This window comes from Bombyx mori, chromosome 19 (assembly GCF_030269925.1).
Source record: "Bombyx mori chromosome 19, ASM3026992v2".
Taxonomy (NCBI): domain Eukaryota; kingdom Metazoa; phylum Arthropoda; class Insecta; order Lepidoptera; family Bombycidae; genus Bombyx; species Bombyx mori.
In genome coordinates this window covers 57,205-72,743 of record NC_085125.1, presented here as the reverse complement: position 1 = coordinate 72,743, position 15,539 = coordinate 57,205, and the positions used below count along the sequence as shown (strand labels likewise).

Sequence of the window (15,539 nt, the reverse complement as noted above, 5' to 3'; positions counted from 1 at the left end):
TACAAACGTAAGACTAATAAGGAAGTCTAGACGACTGCCGGCGGCTGCGCAGTGTCTGCGCCAGCCGAACCTACGTCTCGGGGGGAGGTGGGAACTATTGTTCTCACCTCAGCGGTACAGTCGATAAAATAACTGCTTTGAACATAAATACTTTTGTTTTAAGGTTTTTTTTTTATCTTTTTATTTTTCAGACGATTTCAGTTGTAACGTTACGTTACAATCTACTACAGGATATGAATCGCGACCTGCTGAGAAGATCCGGCGAGAAACTCAGCGAACTGATGTTTAGGTTAGGTTGCACGGAGTATGGTAACCACAGTCCCTAAGCCTGCTCCTAGTGACTAGATCTGATGGATCCGTAAGGACGTGTCTAGGGCGTCGATAAAGACTGGCACCTGCGTGATCAGGATTCGGGGAGTAGTCAGTGCGGCAACGACAAAGCTATTATCATGACGCATAGCCTTATCGAAGTAGCGTTCAGAGGCTGACTTTATGTGTTTTGGATGGATTGATTCGAGGGCCAGGTCGTCGTGTAGGTCAATGTTACTCACGAACCACGGAGCTCCGACGGCTAGTCTATGTGTCTATGTGTGTGCGGGCCGCGTGAGCGAACACCACACTCGCGTAAGTCATGACCGGCCTAATGCAAGTTGTACAGTGTCACCTTGTTCCGAAGGGATATTTTACTCCGCTTAGGAATGTATTGACTCAAACGCAACGTGTTCTGGTAATTTAGAATTTGAGAAAAATTATAGCGAAGAAGAAAGATGGTGCTTAATGTCTTGGAATGTCAATTGTAGAGTAGAAGATTCGTGGGAATCCTCAGCATAGCTCAGCTTATTCAGTGCGCAACCAAAACAACAGGATAGAATTTGAAAAAAGATGAGTAGATCCTTGTAAGATTTTAAAGAGTATGCTTTATAGGATTTGGAGATAATTTTTAATGAAATGTTTCACGACTGCACGCCAATTCTGCACTGGTGGAATGGGTAGACGGTAACGTTTCCTCATACGATTTTATTAGCTTCGGAAATATGTCTTGAAGCTTCTTGACATGATGTTGGGTGAGCTGCTTCGCAAATTAGTTTGTGGCGGTAGCCATCAGAGAACACAAGATAATTGACAGATGCCTGAATCTCGCTTACGACATTTTAAAGATGAGCTTGCATATATACAAGTTCTAAACAACAACATTCGGACCGTCGGTCTACCGAGCAATATCACCCTTTGTCGTATACCTACAAGTTATTGTCAAAATGTTTTTTTTTTTTTGCTTACATGAGTGGACGAGCTCACAGCCCACCTAGTCTTAATTGGTTACCGGAGTCCATAGATATCTACAACGTAAACGCGCCACCTACCTTGAGATATAATTTCTAAAGTCTCAGTATAGTTACAACGGCTGCCCCACCCTTCAAACCGAAAAGCATTACTACTTCACGGCAGAATAGGTAGGGTGGTGGTACCTACCCGTGCGGACTCACAAGAGGTCCTACCACCAGTAAAACGTTGCATGCATCTAACCACGTTCCACTGTAACCACGTTAGAACCTCTCGATCCAAACCCATCCCTGAAATATTATGTGAAGGGATGACGTTTCTGTAATTATTATTTGACTGCATGACCTGTCATCATTAAATAATATAGACAGTCAGAATGTCATAGAATCTATTTTTGTAAAGAAATGAACCAAATGAACTAATGACTAAATTATTTTTGCGGTCGTCGGCCGTCGAGTAAAGATTAGCTCCGTATTTATCGTCTTTTAAAAATAGTAAAAGTAACATTTTGAGTGAGTAAATGTGATAATATTATGAGTATATGCCTGATAATCAACATTTAGTGTTGGTGGAAGAAAAATATATGTGATAATAATAAAAACAGTGATAAACTATTTTCGTTGCAACTCATAGTAAAACAAGTGAGTTATAAACAAATAGTGATTAATATCTACAAAAAACATATATTTAAAACTTGATTCATCTACATTAGTGAACAAAATACATAATTCATTGTGCATAAACTATAAACAAAGAGATTAAGTGTCAAACTTAACAAACAGCATCTGTTGATTACATTCAAATTTAAAAACTGAAGCCACTTTTTCAACTGTCATTAACAATTGGATATGATCAACAATTTAGCAAGAATTAGTAATGTGGTATTAGCCCAGTGGGTTAACACGTTAGCCCTATCCAACAAGTTCTGAGATCAAATCCCGGTAGTCGGGTGTGACACTTTTTGTTATTTATTTAAATAATTTAAATTCGAATAAGTTATTTCTGGCCATTATAACAAACAGAGGGCGCGGACGCTGAAATAAATACTCAAAATAATTTATTAGAAATATTTACGAATACTAGAGGTCAATGACATATGTACTTTCAACAATGGAGGATAACAGTAATGTAACTATAAGAGACCGGAGACGATTCATGATGACTGGATCACTGTCCATGGAGTCAACTGACTCGCTAGAAGACGCACCTTCCAGTATAAATGCAAGGAGTATGATCGACCTGTCTACTCATACAATGACTAGTCATCAAGAAGTAATAACATCATTGCAACTATCCATTGAGAATCTGAAGAAACAATTACAGACTACTCGTAGTGAAAATACAGTATTGAAACAAAAATTAGATGAACAAATACATATCAATAAGCAACTTAATAAGCAAATAAATGGAACTACGGTATCCAGTCCAAAGAAGAAAAATAATAATAATAAAACAGAAATAAGAGCCATGAAACCAAACATAGAAGCTAGAAAATTAGATCTGGACCTAGAATTTCAAACGCCTAAGTCTTCTCCCCTGGTACCTAAAGATACAAAAGTAAACCTTAGCCTCAGTCAATGTGATGATGAATTATTAGAATCCTCCCACATTGACAGGAACAAACCAACTCTGAAACCAAGTGGTAGTAGGAGATTACTCATATTTGGAACACAACAGTGCGTTGGACTAGCGGCTAAACTACTTAAAACTAGATTATATACGAACTATGAAAAATACCGCATCACGGCTGTGACTAAACCGTTTGCTTCGTCTGAAGAAGTCTTCAAATGTTGTGAAAATTTGAACTTAAATAAGGATGACAAGCTTGTCATTGGTGTTGGAGAGAATGATACAAACCCTTTCAAATTGTTAATAGAGTTATCAGCTACTTTGAAAAGACTCTACGAGGTAACTGTGATAGTTTTAAGAATAAATTATAATAAATCTTTAAATGTGAGCATGCTTAATAACAATGTAAAATTAGTATGTAATAACTTTCCAAATTGTTATTTTATAGATTACTTTGGTTCTAGTTATAATAAAAATAAGTATATAATATGCCAAAAAATAAACTACATTATAGATAGTATAGATTATGATACGAAATACTTGTCATTGAAAAACAATAAAAATAGTACGTTACACACAATTGAAATAAAAAATGATACTTTAGGTAATTTAACTAAAAATAATTCAAGATATACTCAAAGAACTATACTGGACTACTTTAAAAAAATAAATATACAAACCCCTAATTGTACGAGTATACAAGCATTACCAACAAATAATAATTTATTTTTTCGTAAATAATAAAGAACGTAATATAGATTGTAAACTAACACTATTGCATCAAAACATAGCTGGGATATTAGGAAAAATAGATTTACTTAAAATTACTTTAGATGAGCTTTATAGTCAGAATACTGATATAGATATACTATGCTTCAGCGAAACATTCCTCAAAGTAGGGGAAGAATCTAAACTGGTATTAAGAGGATATAATATAGCTAACTTTTATTCAAGGAGTAAACAAAGAAGGGGTGGAGTAGCAATACTATGTAAAGATTACATAAGCTCTAAACCTATCTTGTGGTTAAGAGACTTAGCATTAGAGTTTTCCTTTGAATGCTGTGGTATAGAGATTCCGGAATACAAATGTATAATTATATGCATCTATAGAACACCAAATTCAAGAGTACAAATATTTTTAGATAAAATCGAAATTGTATTAAGCACAATTCGTAATAAAACAAATAAGAAAATTATTGTCTGTGGTGATTTTAATATAAATTTATTAAAAAGCTCCAATGTATTAAATGAATATAAAAGAATAACACAAAATCACAGATTTAATATTCACATTAACGAACCTACCCGACAAAATGCGTGCTTAGATCAAATAATAAGCAATGTTAGTGAAGCAGAAGGCAAAATACATTCCCTGGGATTATCAGACCATGAAACTGGACAAACAGTCTGTATTCCTGTGAAATATGTAAAAAAACCACAAAAGATATATTACATTAGAAAACGGGACTTTGATGAATATAATATTAATAAATTTATAGAATACGTAGCTTCCTTGTCCTGGACAGAGGAATGTGAGATGACTGATTTAAATGCAGCATTTAATTCATTTCATGATCATATTGTTCTACTCTATAACTTATGCTTTCCTTTCAGAAAAATTAAAATTGATAACAATAAAAGCCAAAAAACGCTATGGATTACTACAGGTATAAAAAAATCATGCGTAAGTAAAAGGAAACTCAGATATTCATATATAAAGAATAAAACTACTAGTTCAAAAATTAAATATAAAAAATACAATAAAATATTAAAATCATGCATAATTACAGCTCAAAAAATTAGAAACGAACATCATATAAATAAATCTAGTAATATATGTCGGACATCGTGGAATATTATAAAGCAAAATGACAACAAAATTAATTCAAATAACAAAAGCAATATTAAACAAATTTTACATAATGGCAGAGTAATCACTGACACTACAGAGATAGCTAGCATATTTAACAATTATTACATTGAAATAACAAATGATGAAAACAAAAACTATAATAATATACAAGCAATAAATACACAAAACATAAATATATCTAGCTCAAGTATATTTTTAATGCCAGCTACATGTGAGGAAATTTATAAAACAATTCATTCTCTCAATAATACTAACTCAACAGGTTATGATGAACTGCCCACCTTTATACTAAAACAATGTGCAATAGCCATTACACCTGTACTCTGTCATATTATCAATCTTTCATTAACTGAAGGTACATTTCCTGATAAATTGAAAATCTCAATAGTGAAACCTATATACAAAAAAGGACATAAGGAATGCATCAATAACTACCGACCGATTACTTTAATACCTATACTTGCAAAAATATTCGAAAAAATCATGCATTCTAGACTCACAACTTTTCTTAATAAATCTGAAGTTATAAAATCTGAACAACACGGTTTTCAAAAAGGCAAATCTACTACACTAGCAGCTTTTAAACTCATTAGTAAAATTACTGAAAATGTAGACAGAAAAATACCCACGGTTGGAGTTTTCTTTGACATGACCAAAGCCTTTGACTTTGTTGACCATAACATTCTTCTACGGAAGTGTAATAATTATGGCATTAGAGGGATAGCTGAAAAATGGCTTAGTAGTTATCTAAGCAACAGACAACAATATGTTGAAATTAGGGATATTGATAATAACAATGAAGAAGTGGCTTTTAAATCTTCATTAGCGTATAATAAAGTAGGTGTCCCACAAGGGAGCATTTTAGGACCGCTACTCTTTATCATTTATATAAATGATCTCCCAGAACACATACATTACCCATGCAGCTTATTTGCTGATGATATAGCCGTTGTAATCACCAAAGATGCCACACTAGATTTAAATGATGAGATAAATGCTACTGTTAGTAAGGTCATAGATTGGATGAATAAGAATAACTTAAAAGCTAATTTAGACAAAACGAGATATATACAATTCTATAATAGACACAAATTTATTAATAACTTAAATATAACTTATAATAATAACACACTAAATGAATGTAATAGCATAACATTTTTAGGATTAAATGTGGATAATCAATGTAGCTGGAATCTTCACATAGATATTACTTGTAGTAAAATTAATCGATTCTCATATGCACTTTGGCGACTTACAAAAATATGTAATTTAAAAACTGCATTACAGGCCTATCATGGATATGTCGCCTCAAATATCAGATACTGTATACCCCTCTGGGGAAATTCTAGTCACATAAATAGAGTGTTCATTGCACAAAAGCAATGTGTTCGTGCCATGTGCAATATTCATCCTCTGACTTCTTGTAAACCATTCTTCCAAAAACATAATATTTTAACTGTACCATCCATATATATACAAGAATGTTGTTTGTTTGTTAAAAAGCACCCACAATTATATAAATCGTGTGGCGAGTACTGTCAATTTAATACAAGATACCCTACTAAACTAATGTTACCAAGTATAAATACTCGTTACTACCATACAAACTGTTATCCTATGACTATCAGAATATTTAATAAGATACCAAACAGCATAAGAGATCTTCCACTAACTCAATTTAAAAGAAAATTATATTTATGGCTGATAGATAAGGCTTATTATAGTGTGCAAGAATTTTTAAATGATAAGTGTTGTACATAATAAAATATTAGAATAAGAAGTGATAGAATGTAAAAATAGATAGATTTAGTAAATTTTGTGTTATAATTAATATAAAAATAAATTAAATTTTCGCATGCCTAAACAGGCGAAATATATGAAGCTATGTCCTATATCTTATAAACTATATTTCTGGCGAATAAAGATTTTCTTTCTTTCTTTCTTTCTTGCAACTAAAAGGTTCCGGCGCCGGCGGCCCGGTCCAGTTGCAACAAGGTACTTACAATGTGTGTATTTGTGTGTGTATATGTGTGTACTCGGATGATACTGAACGTTCACTTCACTGAGTCTCCTCGGCGCGGCGCGGACGTGTCTTATCTGTTGCTGCTGTCCCCACTGCGCTCGGTGATGTCAACATCCCTGGCTCGTTTTACGTAAACTTGCTAATTATCAGAATTCGATAAATTGTTATTATTTTTTGGAAAATTTTAATTAAGAGCTTTCCAGCATTAATTAAAACGAAGCAAGATCATAGGTTGTACCAGTTCCGAACAACAGCATTTGGACTGACATCCCGGCTGGATGCTGGGCGCGCACTATTCTAAAAGATTTTTTAATTTTTTTATTCACCTTCTGTTTGGTACGATGCAGTATTGTTATATATGTATTATCTGCTTGCTGCGGCGTTAAAGCCGTTATCATTATGAACTAAAATTGAGCACTCCCTTTTCTTCAACATAGTTATGCACTTAGGGCCTACACGCTCGTGACGCTGCCTCCTCGGGATCTAATAAATCCAGTTTGAAGACGTAGGATTTTCAAAAATGGAGCGTAAGTGTACGTAATTTTAAATTTGCAACTCACGCGCGCTCAACTGCTCGTTGCTCATTGAGTGACCTTGAGCCATCTGATAAGGCCCATTGTGAGCGACCACGTCTCACTGTCGTATGTCCTCAGGGGCAACGCACACTAATCATAGACTTTTGTCTTCAGACACTACGGTATTGGGAATGCGAAGATTATGCGCAGCTTCCCGAATGTTGTCCATTCTAATTAGATTCGACAATTGATATCTTACCAACCTAGTTGGACCTTTTTTGCTAGATAGACGTACTCGTGAACAGGTTCGAGCGTGGGAAGTACACGGGCATTCGACATAGTTGTCGTTTTGTCCACGTTCATAGTACGGCCCCACGGATCCAGACTGTGCGTTTGTCCGGTCGTTTCTCTAATGAAAGACGTACTTGACAATTGTACACAGTTCACATTCACGATGAAGGAATTGCATCGTGTAATAAAAACCAAACCCGCAAAATTGTAATTAGCGTAGGTAATGATTAGTGGCAGAACGTGTTGATACCACCACCCTCCCTAATTCTGTCGTGAAGTAGTAGTGTGCTTCGGGGTGAAGACTGGGACAGTCGTTAAATTGTAAAAACTGAGACTATAGAACTCAAGCCTCAAGGAGGGTGGCAACATTTGAGTTGTAGATGTCTATAGGCTTCGATAACTACTTAATATTAGGTGGGCCGTGAGCTAGTCCACACATCTAAGTAATAAAAAACAAATTGTGATGTAACTTGGGAGAAGCCTGGCTTGGAAGTGTGGCTTGTGAAGATAATTACAAACAAACAAAATTCCAATATAAATTGATTTTAAATACATGCACAGCTTAGCGTTATTCCCAGCATCCGATATCACCACGCTGATATAGCGCTTAATACAATATTTATAGAGGTAGATTTACTTTATTCGGTTAATACTAATCAACTGCTCGTGTCGACCACTTAGCAACTTTCATAAATATTATACTTATATCTACATATTACTACTCGTATATCTACTGTAATGACAGTAACATTATAATTACACACACTATTATTCTTGCGCAGTCTCTCCGTGATGATGGCGCCTGCAAATTGTCGAAATATCGGCAAGTCATGAGAGGTGTGTGTGCGGAGGGGCGGCGAGGGCGCGAGTCAGAGCTCGGCCCACGCGATGCAGTCCCTCAGCACTCCGTTGAAGCGGTCGGCGAAGAGCGAGTTGGTGGGCAGCGCGAACTTCGAGATGTCCCCGTCCGTGGCGGGCGCCAGGCTCGCCTCCACCGTCACCAGCGGCAGGACCACCACCGCCATCAGCAGCGCGGGCGGGACCATCTGTCACGACACACGTCACCACGTCACGCTGGGACATTCACGCTCCAACACACCTTACTATAAATAATCATTACTGGGCTAGGCAGTGACTTTCTTATTGTCACAGACTTTATACAGATTATATGAATGCCCCAACATTTGCTCTTGTCTGAAACACCATAGCGGGACTTTAGTTTATGTATACTAATATTATAAAGAGGAAAGATTTGTTTGTTTGTTTGTATTGAATAGGCTCCGAAACTACTGAACCGATTTGAAAAAAATTTTCACTGTTTCGAAGCTACACTACTCCCGAGTGACGTAGGCGACAATCTTTTTTGAATAAATTAGGGATCCTTACTAAAACTTTAATAATGTAACCCAAGGTGTAAAAAAATACCTAAAATATTCTTTACATCGCGTGCCCTGCGAAAAGTATTAATGATAGAATAAAATAATGTACTACGACTTTGTAGAACACATTATTATTTACAAAAAGTGTCGCGACTGCATATGTCTAATTATTATTATTATTAATTTTTTTTTTCATTTACATCAGGTTTTGCATCCATATTACACTCATTAATATTTCATGTATACTACAATTAAATAAAAATAATAACTACAATCTCGGTTATTATTTTTATTTAATTATGCCACAGTATATTCTTTTATTTAAAAAAATAAAACAACGTCAAACATCGTTGAAATTTTTGTTTTTGTTGAACAATTCCTCAGAGCACTCCCCATGGAACATACGGTACCAAGTACAGAGGGAACCGAAGTCCCTCCGCAGACCCAGAGGTTCCAAACGATCCGTGAGAATGGGACTGTCGACAATCCGAACGGCCCTCTTCTGTATGGAGTCAAATGGAAGGAGCTGGTATTTGGGAGCCCCGGCCCAGAGATGGGAGCAGTACTCCACGCGAGGCCGGACTTGTGCTTTGTAAAGCAAAAGTCTTTGTCCAGGCGTGAAGTACCGCTTCGCTCTGTTGAAGACTCCCAGCATTTTGGACGCCAACTTGGCTTTGCTTTCCAAACGACTCCGAAATTGGACATCGCTCGAAATGTCGACCCCAAGTATCCCGATACTCTTGGAAGGTTGCAGGGATACTCCTTGGAATTGCGGTGCCATGACAAAGGGGTCCTTCTTCGCAGTTAACGCGCAAACTTGTGTCTTTAACGCCCCAGAGAGTTCTCCACTTCAGGCACAAGTTTTGATCGTCTCTCTTGCACCACGCTCCGAGAGAGACTCTTATGGCCGATATATCGCGCATCCCCCGTTCTGTCATCCGCATAGCAATGCATGCCATCAATAGACAGCATGTCATTGATATACAGGATGAAAAGCGTGGGGGAGAGCACCGAACCTTGTGGAACGCCAGCGTTAATGGTCATGGTATCAGAACAGTCACCGTCTACAACGACCGTGATGCTCCGCCCATTCAAAAAGCTAGCGATCCACTTGCAGAGACCCTCGGGGATTCCGTAAGATGGTAGCTTCGACAGAAGTGCCCTATGCCAGACCCTGTCGAAGGTCTTCGCGATATCAAGGCTCACAGCAAGAGCCTCGCCCTTGCTCTCCAAGGCTTCAGCCCACCTGTGTGTAAGGTATACAAGAAGATCGCTATGAGCGACCGTGACGGAAACCGTACTGTCGGTCACTGATCAGCTAGCGATCTTAGTGATTAAAAAGAAAGCACCTACTACATGTATAATGCTATCAGTCAGAAAGTGAGAGACTTGCATTTTGGACTCATCCACTGCTATACTGATACTCGTACCGACGCTACATTACAAGATACTACTACCGTTCTGCTGAATTCTTAACTCCCTGCTATTCCTATCTTAAGTAATGGTGGTAGGACAAGTTGGCGGCACAGTAGTCGTCGCGTTGCGTCGCTGCTAACATCAAGTACCTGTTTGAGTTCCGATTGGAAGGTGTCCCAGGGGTAGACGTCGTCGACAGCGATGTCGAGGCGGCGCAGCGCCATCGCCAGCTGGTCGTGGTAGTGTCGCAGCAGCGGGCGGTAGTGGTCGCGGCGGAAGGGCTCGTCGGTCCCGAGCAGCACGTAGTACAGCAGGTCGGCGGCCGGGCAGCCCGCGTGCACCGTCTGGTAGTCCACCACCATCGTCTCCAGCTCCTGGAACACAATGTCTTACGGCTTTATTCCGATACTATCACTATATGTTTTACTAGGTACAGACGTATGTGTGTCAGTTTGTGTGGTTGACCGCGGACTGACATGCGTCTGACATGGTTCCCGGTGTGTACAGCATGCATGCATGTGTGTAGCAACAGCACAGCAACAGTACAGCAACTGTGCTCCCTGGGCACCGGCCGAGCATCCTCCTCGGGCGAGGCTACGAGTTCATACGATGTGGTAAGAACGTCCCACTCGGGCCCGCTCTAATGAACCAGTCATGCTTTACTGTTTCAAGGATCATAGATGTTATTAGGTCATAATGAAAATATCGACATATACCTAAAAGTGTACTACCACTGCACTATACCACTTTACATCAAGTAGGCCGTGATTTCTTTTACCCGTCTATCACAATGGAACACACACTAACTTGAATGCTTGTGACACGAACGCCGAGAGCTGGCCGACCCCAGCCCCCCGCCCCGGCCCCCCGAGCGACCTTTCAACGCAGTTCAAGTCTCAGGGCCTCTGGACCCAGCGGCGCGTTGCGATTGCTGTGGCCTTCATTCCACCTTAATTGTCGTTTCGGAGAGTACATTGAATACAGATGAAGTAAAGTAACGGCTCCTGGCTCTTCTGTACATGCACACTCACACGCCCCCGACTCCAGGTCGCCCGATGGTGTCGAGTCGCGGGGCCCGTCGGCTCAGCGCTTCTCCTGTCCTGTACAACACATTGTCCACTCGTCTCATTAGCTCTTGTCAAGCTAACGAATAAAGAACAATAAAATTCATTCGGAGCTCGATCTACTCGTTTTTATTAAAATATTCAGCTCATTTTTGTCAAATCAAGTTTTGGTGAGCGACCGTGAATTCTACGCTTTGTAATGTAAAACTACAAGAGTGCGAACAGGTGAAGCGTGACTTGAAGCGCATGTTGTTGCGACATCAGGGCCATTGTCTGTCCCAGAAACGAATCGAAGAGTTCAGTGAATGTTTGTCGACCGTGACGTCACAGCGCGAACACAGCGCGACCACAAGGCGACGCCAGCAGAGATACGCGGTTGTATGTCTAAGAGACGCACGGACGGAGCAAGGGAGTGGCGGGCGCGGGTCGAGGTCGCTCCTCGCGGCGGACGGCGCCGGTCTCCGAGTGACCTCTGCACGCGCGCTGCCGGTGCGACAAAAACTCAAGCCGCACGAAAATATAATCACAGATAAATTGAGGCGTCCACCGAGCGATCACTGCTCATCTCTGTTACATTCTGTTCAGTGTACGAGTGTCTCATTGCTCATTTTCCAAGTATCGCAATAGCACGCTGCGGCCGCCGACCCGCGTGCCCGGCTCCCGCGCCGACACAGCTGACATAAAAACTTTTTTTTTTGCTTAGGTAGATGGACGAGCTTACAACCCACCTGGTGTTAAGTGGTTACTGGAGCCCATAGACATCTACGACGTAAATGCGCCACCCACCTTGAGATATCAGTTCTAATGTCTCAGTATAGTTACAACGGCTGCCCCGCCCTTCAAACCGAAACGCATTACTGCTTCACGGCGGAAATAGCCTGGGTGGTGGCACTTACCTGGGCGGACTCACAAGAGGTCCTACCACCAGTAATTACGCAAATTTTGCGAATTTGATTTTTATTACACGATGTTATTCCTTCACCGTGGAAGTCAATCGTGAAGATTTGTTGAGTAGGGATGTATTTCATTAGAAAAATTGGTATCCGCCTGGGATTCGAACACCGGTGCGTCGGTCAACACGAATGCACCGGACGTCTTTATCCTTTAGGCCACGACGACTTCATCAAAAAAGATACCAATGATTCCATATCAAACACTAAGTTAGCCAGAAAAAAATATATACATATATGAAAAAAAAAAGCGTTAAAAGAGTTGTGATGCATTGTTACTACCGGCTGTTGGTTTAACGATACTGTGTGCCTAGCCCGTGTGCCTGGTCTGCAGCCCGGTCAGTCCAGTGATTGTGCTCCCAGATGAAGAGCGCGCCGCCGCCCTGCACTAGCCCTGCACTGTGATGTTCTACATCGTTAATACGATGTGTCTCTTGCATGATGCTGATGCACCTCGGACAATTTACGCGCACTCCCGGTGTACGTACAAAGGTAGGCCGGTAGGTATTTCCGATTAGCTCCGTCATAAACTGGTCAGTTCGTTACTTTGTACTTTGTACCTCACCATTTGTTGAGCATCACTCCGGGCCGCTGAAGGTCGCCGTATGTTACACGACTGCTCACTGGCGGCCCCCCGCACCCCGCCCCACTATTGTATCGTCTGATCCAACAAGTCGTCGTGGCCTAACGGATAAGACGTCCGGTGCATTCGTGTTGAGCGATATGCACCAGTGTTCGAATCTCGCAGGCGGGTACCAATTTTTCTAATGTAATATGTACTTAACAAATGTTCACGATTGGCTTCCACGGTGAAGGAATAACATCGTGTAGTAAAAATCAAACCCGCAAAAATTATAATTTGCGTAATCACCGGTGGTAGGACCTCTTGTGAGTCCGCGTGGGTAGGTACCACCGCCCTGCTTGTTTCTGCCGTGAAGCAGTAATGCGTTTCGGTTTGAAAGGTGGGGCAGCCGTTGTAACTATACTTGAGACCTTAGAAATTATATCTCAGGGTGGGTGGCGCATTTACGTTGTAGATGTCTATGGGCTCCAGTAACCACTTCACACCAGGTGGGCTGTGAGCTCGTCCATTCATCTAAGCAATATAAAAAAAAATCCTTTGCGCGACTGAACTCTCCATCATCATCATCACATACACGTTCCATATATTATAGCGGTACCAACATCGCGGGTACTTCGAGTTTACCCTTCCAACGCATGTCCATCCACGTCCGATATACGACACGATGCGACGCGACGCGACGTGACGCGACGCGACGCTCATGTGCAAATACCGATTAAAGATTCTCACCGAACTGAATAATAATCGTTAATTAGTTATATACTGACTGACACTTAGAGCAGGTAGTTACACAGTCAGCACGGGAGCACGCGCGGGCCGGCGCCGCGGCGTGTTACAGGTTCAATTGGGACATCAAGTTAGTACATACGTAGGTACATAGTTTCGTGCTAATTCTAGTATATTCTCCGATTTTTGCGACACGTAGACGTAATTCTATGCAAGGTATTTTTTCTTGTGAAAACAAAACAATTAGGTTTGTACTACTCGTAAAATGCTTGAACAGTCAGAAATAATTTAATGAAAAAAAACGCTAGATTAGGCCTTAAAATTAGGTATATCACAATTCTATAGATCATGATGAGATGATTGTCGCAGCAGCATTGGAGGCTGCGGTGATGACCGTCGACTCGCAGACGAACAACGTGCGGTAGGACGCTCTCTCGCGGGCCTCATGCTACTGACACTATGACATAGGTAGGAAGGCGCTAATGTAACCCGACGTACCTGATCGACTCGCCTGACGAGCAGATTGCTGGGCCGGTAGTCGCCGTGCGTCATGACGGCGACGCTGAGCGGGCTGCGGAACTTTGTGAACTCCTTGTTGTAGTCGTCGAGACAGATGGCCCTCATCAGCTTCCTCTTGTGTTGCTCGTCCTGCACGACCTCGACGGCGCCGCGCACCATCCGCTCCATCGCGAGCTTGGCGCCCTCGTCTTGCACCTCCCGCGGCGCGGCGGTGAGGCGCCGGACCGCCTCCGCGTGCAGCTGGGGCAGCTCCCGTGCGCACGCGAACGACAAGGCGTGGAAGCGAGCCAGCGCCGTCACCGCGCTCCTCGCGTGCTCCCAGTCCACCGACGCGAATCGGTCCGGGGTCGTGAACCCTCGGTCGCGCAGGTCCTCTAGCAGCACTGTCTCCTCGCCGACGACGGGATTCCCACCGAAGTACTTCGGGAACACGAAGCACTCGTCGGACGGCACGGCGTGGTCGCGCTGCAGCTGCCCGTAGGCGCTCGCCAGCCGCTCGTACACGTACTGCTCTGTGCTGTACAGGAGCTCCGCGTTCATGATGGCGCGCATCTTCTCACCGATATTGGCGACCTTCGCGAAGAGTCTCCGCGAGGGGAGCCGCACCCCGTACAGCGCGGAGGTGTAGTTGGCGCCGCCGCTGGTCAACTCGTCGAGTTCCGGTTCCTCGTCAGGGAAGAGGCGACGCAGCAGATCGCGCAGGACACCCTCCGCGGGAGACATATCGCTCTCGGTGTGGCCGGGCGCCGCTCGCGCTCTCAATGCGGAACTTCCGAGGTCGGAGCCGACGACGAACACAAATCGAACACAATTATCAGCGAGTATCGGATGGCGACGCAGTGCCGCCGCTGCGAGGCGCCGCTAGACTGGCCCGCGCCACGTCGAGCTGGGCGGCGCGGCCTCGCCCGGCCCCCGCACTGCCGCCGCGCACACGCACACTCTCGACCCTGATCAATTATCTCTGGCTTGTAATAAATCAATTAATAATAATATGATAGTCCCCTGTTTAGTTGAGTTTAGTTTGAGAAACGTGTCACGGGCGCAGTGCGCGCCGCTCACCGACATCATCATATTATATTGTTATTATGACTCTCTCGTTACAGTGATTCATTCAATATTGTATCTGTTTCGGTGGGTTCATAGTTGGACGGGATGTCTCCTGCCCGGTGTCTGGACGCCGTCGCGCCAAGAGTGATACTCAAATATTATTATTTCAGATTATATTGGAACAAAATGCGGTTAGTACCAAGTGGTACTAGGTGGTTATAGCCATATATCATCACTCAGAACATTTAGGGATATGGTGGGATAAATAAAGATAATGCGAATACACTTGGTAGCGTATGTAAG

The 15,539-nt window shown here is 42.0% G+C and overlaps 1 protein-coding gene across 2 annotated transcripts; it reads right to left on the bottom strand.

Annotated features, from left to right (window-relative positions):
• Positions 1 to 8,079: 8,079 nt before the first annotated feature.
• LOC101747117 (uncharacterized) lies at positions 8,080 to 15,081 on the bottom strand. 2 transcript variants are annotated; one of them, XM_038017627.2, is made up of 4 exons: positions 14,169 to 15,070; positions 11,379 to 11,447; positions 10,497 to 10,721; positions 8,080 to 8,598 (listed from the first exon to the last, which is right to left on the bottom strand). In XM_038017627.2, exons 1-4 carry the CDS (start codon positions 14,910 to 14,912, stop codon positions 8,422 to 8,424), a joined length of 1,215 nt encoding a protein of 404 aa, XP_037873555.1. In that variant the 5' UTR covers positions 14,913 to 15,070; the 3' UTR covers positions 8,080 to 8,421. The 2 variants fall into 2 exon arrangements, with proteins under 2 accessions (XP_037873555.1, XP_037873556.1); XM_038017628.2 differs by lacking the exon at positions 11,379 to 11,447 and having other exon boundaries at positions 14,169 to 15,081.
• Between the last annotated feature and the right edge of the window lie 458 nt (positions 15,082 to 15,539).